The 6,939-nt window shown below is 39.2% G+C and overlaps 1 protein-coding gene across 3 annotated transcripts in view; it reads right to left on the reverse strand.

Annotated features, from left to right (window-relative positions):
* The window catches only part of HOATZ (HOATZ cilia and flagella associated protein), a 30,298-nt gene extending 23,359 nt beyond the window's left edge, over positions 1-6,939 (reverse strand). For 2 of the 3 annotated variants that reach the window (XM_060180104.1, XM_060180102.1), the window contains exons 1-3: positions 6,627-6,939; positions 6,098-6,136; positions 4,941-4,999 (exon numbers count right to left, since the gene is read on the reverse strand). In XM_060180104.1, the coding sequence (XP_060036087.1) occupies positions 4,941-4,999; positions 6,098-6,136; positions 6,627-6,852 (324 nt within the window). In that variant the 5' untranslated portion in view covers positions 6,853-6,939. The remainder of the gene's footprint in view (positions 1-4,940; positions 5,000-6,097; positions 6,137-6,626) is intronic. The other variant, XM_060180103.1, reaches the window with a different exon arrangement.

Raw genomic sequence — 6,939 nt, forward strand, 5'->3', positions numbered from 1 at the left:
GCAAGTTTGTTTTCTTGTTGTTGAGTTTGGCAAGTTTGTTTTCTTGTTGTTGAGTTTTTTATATATTTTGGTTAATAGCCTCTTGTCTGATGTACTGTATGTAAAGATCTTCTCCCATTCTGTGAGGGGTCTCTTGGTTTGGGTAGTGGTTTCTTTTGCTGTGAAGAAGCGTTTTAATTTGAAGTAGTCCCATAGGTTTATGCTTGCCTTAGTCTTCTTTGTAATTGGATTAGTTTCCTTGAAGATGTCTTTAAAATTTATGCGGAAAAGAATTCTGCCAATATTTTCCTCTAAGTATCTGATAGTTTCTGGTCTAACATTCAAGTCCTCGATCCATTTGGAATTTACTTTTGTATTTGGTTAAATACAGTGGTTCAGTTTCATTCTTCTGCATGTTTCAACCCATTTTTCCCAACACTCTTTGTTGAAGAGACTCATCTTTCCCCATTTAATAGTCTGGACACCTTTGTCAAAGATTATATGTCCATAGGTGTGTGGGGGCTTATTTCTGGGTTCTCAATTCTATTCCACTGGTCAGTGTGTCTATTTATGTTCCAGTACCAAGCAGTTTTGATGACAATGGCCCTATAATACAATTTGAGATCTGGGAGTGTGATGCTTCCAGTTCTGTTCTTTTTTCTCAAGATTGTTTTGGCGATTCTAGGTCTTTTCTGGTTCCAGATAAACATTTGTAGCATTTGTTCTATCCCCCTAAAAAATGTGGCTGGGATCTTGATGGGGATAGCATTAAATTTGTATATGGATCTGGGTAGTATATTCATTTTGGTGATGTTAATTCTTCCAACCCATGAGCATGGAATATCTTTCCACTTCTTTGTGTCTTTTTCAATTTCCTTGAGTAGTGACTCATAATTTTCAGTATACAAGTCTTTCACTTCTTTGGTTAGGTTTACTCCTAGATATTTTATTGTTTTTGTTGCTATAATAAAAGGAATTGATTTCTGGATTTCAACTTCTTCTAACTTAGTGTTTGCATAGAGGAATGCTACTGACTTTTGAATGTTAATTTTGTAGACTGACACCTTACTGTATTGCCTGATGATTTCCAAAAGCTTCTTGCTGGATTCCTTAGGTTTTTCTATGTATACTAACATGTCATCTGCAAATTGGGTGAGTTTGACTCCTCTCCCAATCTGTATCCCTTTAATTCCTTGCTCATGCCTGATTGCTATGGTAAGAACTTCCAACACTCTGTTTAATAACAACGGTGATAGTGGGCAGCCCTGTCTAGTACCTGATCTGAGGGGAAATGCTTCCAGTTTTTCACCACTGAGTATGATGTTGGCTGTAGGTTTGCTATATATAGACTCCACTATCTTCAGGAATTTTCCATCTACTCCCATTATTTGTAGTGTTTTGATCATAAGGGGATGTTGTATTCTGTCAAAGGCTTTCTCTGCATCTATTGATATGACCATGTGGTTTTTGGTCTTGCTTTTATTGATGTGGTGGATCACGTTGATTGATTTATGTATCTTAAACCAACCTTGCATCCCTGGGATAAACTGCACTTGGTCGTGATGAACAATCTTTTTAATATACTGCTGTATCTGGTTGGCTAGAATTTTATTTAATATTTTAGCATCTATGTTCATCAGAGATATTGGTCTGTAGTTTTCTTTTTTGGCAAATGCTAGAAGAAGAAGAAGTTTTCTTTTTTGGTTGTGTCCCTGTCTGCTTTTGGTATCAATGTGATGTTGGCTTCACAGAAGCTGGAAGGGAGTATTCCAGTGTCTTTAATCTTCTGGAAGACTTTTAAAAGTAGAGGTATTAGTTCTTCTTTGAAGGTTTTGTAGAATTCATTTGTAAAACCATCTGGTCCAGGACTTTTTGCTTTTGGGAAGGTTCTTGATAACTGTTTCAATTTCATTATCTATTATGGCCCTGTTCATGTTATTTAGTTCCTCTTTACTTAATTTTGAAGTTCATAGGTATCTAGGAAATCGTCCAGTTCTTCCAGGTTCTCTAGCTTGGTGGCATATAGCTGTTCATAGAAGTCTCACATGATATGCTGAATTTCTGTGGTGTCTGTTGTGTTATCTCCTCTTTTATTTATGATCTGATTTATTTGGGTCTTCTCCCTTTTTTGTTTTGTGAGTCTGGCTAAGGTTTGTCGATTTTGTCCACTCTTTCGAAGAACCAACATTTACTTTCATGGATCTTTTTATGGTTTTCTTATTTTCAAAATAAAAAAACATTTTTTAAAAACTACCTGTACTGTGGTAATTTGTTATGACACTCCTAGCAGATGAATATAGTAAGAGAGTGGCATAATTGAATTTGAGATTTAGGAAGACATCTAGTACAACATGAAGACATCTAGTACAACATGAAGAACTGCTATGCATGTTCTTGAACCACTAACATATATATATGTGTATATGTATATATATTTTTTCAGAGTTCAGTTCCTTTGGGAAAATGTCTTGATTCTTTAAGCTTGATTTTGATATCCTTCAGTGTATTTCCATAGTATTATATGTGTCTGTTATAATAATATATCAGAATTCAGTGTCCACTAAATTGGGAAGTTTATGAAATCTTTGAGAGCAAGGACCACATTTCATTTTTTAAAAAATGGCACTGGGAAATGAACTCAGGACCTTGTGTGTGTGTGTGTGATACCACCACCAACTGGTCTTCCCAAGTATTTTTGTTTTGTTTTGTTTTTATTTTTATTCAATATATAGATAGAAACACAACACTGGGGAGTCGGGCGGTAGTGCAGCGGGTTAAGCGCAGGTGGCGCAAAGCATAAGGACCGGAGGAAGGATGGAAGGATCCCGGTTTGAGCCCCTGGCTCTCCACCTGCAGGGGAGTCGCTTCACAGGCGGTGAAGCAGGTCTGCAGGTGTCTGTCTTTCACTCCCCCTCTCTGTCTTCCCCATCTCTCTCCATTTCTCTCTGTCCTATTCAACAATGATGACATCAATAATAACTACAACAGTAAAACAACAAGGACAACAAAAGGGAATAAATAAATAAATAAAAAAAAATAAAAAAAAAAGAAACACAACACTGTTCCACCACCCATGGATTAATGGAGCCTCACCAACATTGCCTGTGGTGTTTCAAGATAGTGCTGGGGCTAGAACTCAGAACCTTGTGTATTGTAAGGTGCCCACTCTTTTAGGTGAGCTATTTCTCAGTATTTATTTATTTATTGGATAATACAGAAAGAAATTGAGAGAGGAGGGGGAGATAGAGAGGTAGAAAGACAGAGAGACACCTGCAGCCCTGTTTCACCACTTGTGAAGCTCCCTATCCTGCAGGTGGGGTTGCGGGGGGTTGAGAACCCGGGTCCTTGTGCACTGTAATTTGAGTGCTTAACCAAGTGCATCATCATTTGGCCCCCATTTATTTATTGTGAGAGGGAAAGAGTCCTCAGCTGTGGCATATGACTCTGCCAGGAATTAAGCCTGGACTCTCAAGCACGTAAGTCCTGTACTCCAGTGCACTGACCTCTCTCTCTGGCCCAGGGAGCACATCTTATCTTTGCATTTTCAATATCTAATACAGTGTTTGGCACACTGCAGGCTTTCAATAAATATCTGCAAAATTAAGCAGGTAATCGGTAAATTAATTGGAAACCTCAGGCAAGGAAACAAGTTCTAAGAATCTTGTGCTGCTTTAATAGTTTCCTAGCATACCATCCACTTGTAACTCATTTTGTCTAATTGTTTAGCAAAAGATGATAAATATATGGTAATATTTTGGGGGGTAACTTTTCATTTCTAACCTCACCCTAAAGTGAAATTAAATGAAACTTAAACTCCAAAAGTGCTGAAAACATTGACTTTAAAAGACTTTTACTTCCTTGATAATTAGACTCCCTCCCTACCATTAAGTCCTGGTATAAATTCCTAAAAAGAGAAGAAAATGCTGACTATTTCTAATCACCTAATTTGTTTGGAGGAATCACCAATCGTCCATAAAGTGAATTAGTGTGCTCAGCAAACTTAAATGCATTGTTCTGTAATTTATGTAGAATTCCCGATAAGTCCTTCAGGGTTTGCCAATATGGCTAATGATTAAAGACAGCAGGCCAAAACTAATCCTCTGTCTTTGCTTTTACAATCCAGGGACAGTTACAGGAATGGAATTTATCCATTAACCAAACAAAATGTTTCTATAAATCACTGCATTAATTGTTGGGTTAGAGACTATGCCCATATCATGAAAAGCAAGCAAAGGATGTTTGTTACCCAAAAAAGATGTGCTCAGTTGACTTAATAACACTAATGTGTTTAATTTCAGCCTTCAGATAAAATGATTCTACAAGGGTCAAGGGCATACAGAGCAGGTGGAATACTTGCCTTGCCATGTGTGAAAACAAGGGAAGTTCTAGGGCTGTGCTGTCTTTCCCTCTCTCACTCTGTCTCTTTCTGTCTGAAAAAGTCAGAGTGGTGAAGTCCCAGTGATGACAACAGAAATCAAATTTTTCTGTTTTTACAATATTTCTGTTGTTAGAGCACTGAGTGTAGTAGGAGGTCTTACTGTATGGAAAGTAGGTGAATCTATCTTTCCCCATTTCCCTTTGAGTTTCTTGTTCCTACATATCTTTTGGCTTTTGCAACCACTGAGAAGAGCCAAGATTTAAAAGGATTTCTGACTCTTCATTAAAATTCTAGTGGAATTTTTCCAAGTTTGTTTAAGTTGACACATGAGAAAGTTATATATTTATATATGTTTGAATAAAATAATTGGAATTATTTGTAAGATTGAATCAAAATCTGATGATCTTATAAAATATTGGTTTATTAATTTCATTGTTAAAAGATTGCATTTATTTATTAATAAAAGAGTAGGAGAAGAGAAAGAGAATCTCTAGGGTAGGCCTTGCTGGGGACTGAACTTGGTATATCAAGCTTGGGAGTCCAACATTATCTATTGTGCAACTTCCCAAACTGCTTGACTTACCTTTTGAAGATATTTTTCTTTCTCCTCATCTTCCTGAATCTTTACAATTTCAGCACTCTCTAACATAAAGTAAAATAAAATTGAAATAATTTTATCATGTTTTACAATAATGCTGACTAAAATAATTTGATCAAGGTTAAAAGATATCACATAGATTAGCAAGATAACTATAAATATGCACTGTCTCAAAACTTTGTAAACCAGATTCATAAATAATTGGAGAGAGTGTACTGGCCCTCTCTGCAGGGCACCGGTGCTTTCTTTAGAAGATGAGGAAAAGTCCAGAGATTCTAATTTCCACATTCCTATTCACTGCATTACAGGAATTTAGTAATCTTCTTATGGACAAATAGGGTGGTATATGAGGCATACATGACAGAAATATATGATGATGATGATGATGATTGTCACCAGGGTTATGGATGGGGCTGGGTGCCTGTGTGATTCCACTGGTTCCAGAGGTCATTTTATTTTTCCTTTCCTTTGTTTTTGATAGAGGGAGAAAGACGGATAAACAGACAGAGGGAGGGAGTCGGGCGGTAGCTCAGCAGGTTAAGCGCACGTGGCAAAGTGCAAGGACAGGAGTAAGGATCCTGGTTGGAGCCCCTTGCTCCCCACTTGCTGGGGGGTTGCTTCACAGGTGGTGAAGCAGGTCTGCAGGTGTCTCTCTTTCTCTCCCCCTCTGTCTTCCCCTCCTCTCTCCATTTCTCTCTGTCCTATCCAACAACAACGACATCAGTAAAACAAGGGCAGCAAAAGGAAAAATAAACAAATAAATAAACAGAAAGAGGTAAAGACAGATACCTGCAGTACTGCTCTACTATTAGTGAAGCTTCCCCCTTGTAGGTGGAGACTGTAGACTTGAACCCAGGTCCCTACACATGAAGTAATGTTCACTCTACTGGGTGAGCCACCACCTGACCCCATCCAAAGTTTATTTATATATTACCAGAGCACTGCTCAACTCTGGTTTATGGTGTTGTATGTGTGTGTGTGTGTGTGGGGGGGGAATTGAACCTGGGACTTTGGAGCCTCAGTAATGAGAGTCTCTGCATAACCATTACGCTATGTCCTGTGCCCGCAAAGTGTACTCTTACACTTATGTTCTGAAGACTGTAGGAACCATGATGTTGAAAAGGATGAAAATGGGTACTTACTCTCTTCATCAACAAAAAACTGCTGGTAGTAAGCTTTCTCTGAAAAATATAAACAGGAAGTAAAGAGATCACTGGAAAACTCACAGCATTAAACGCATTTATGCTTTGTATGCCTATAAAAACTGCTTGGTGACAGGTTCCCAGTCTTGGGCCTTACTGGTAAGGGTTTAGGAGTCAGGGAATTTGGCTTCTTATGTTGACACTATCTTCCTTCAACTTTTCCAGGGTTTTCATATTTGAACTCAAGTTACATAAACCACCATCCATAATATCCTTTCAGTCAACATTTCCCCAGCTTATTCTATACTGCTTTGTCAGATAGAGGGCATGACCTCCCTTGATCAAGTTTTCAGAAGTGAAGAAGGTACTACTCATCCTTTTGTGGTGGAAGAGCAGGCTAAAGAGTAGTTGTTTTAAGACTGTTGTTTTAGAATTCATGTTGGCAGTTTCTCGGGGAGGGACTTTTAGCACCTTCCAGGCTGGTCTCTGTGGCGGCGGGAATCCTGCGGGCTGGGGGGCAGTTACTCACCGACCTCATTGCATTTGGAGGTCCCCGCCACCGGCAGACGCTGACTACTGCCTCTCGTGAGCGCCAGCTGAGATTCGTTGGGTGGGTACAGCGAAGCCGCCATCCAGAACTGCTTGGCCAAGCTGGAGTCCAGATCCGAAGAACCCGTGAACACCAGTAATCCCGAGTAGCACGTTTCAAAGGACTCCTGGCTGCTGCTAAATTGCTCGTTGGGGCTCGTTTCCATGGCAACTCAGGACGCTTCTCTGAGCTCCCTGGGTTCTCAGCTGGCCTCGCCCCTCTGGGAACCGCCAAATTGCTCCCTCGCCCAACC

This window comes from Erinaceus europaeus, chromosome 20, assembly GCF_950295315.1.
Source record: "Erinaceus europaeus chromosome 20, mEriEur2.1, whole genome shotgun sequence".
Taxonomy (NCBI): Eukaryota; Metazoa; Chordata; class Mammalia; order Eulipotyphla; family Erinaceidae; genus Erinaceus; species Erinaceus europaeus.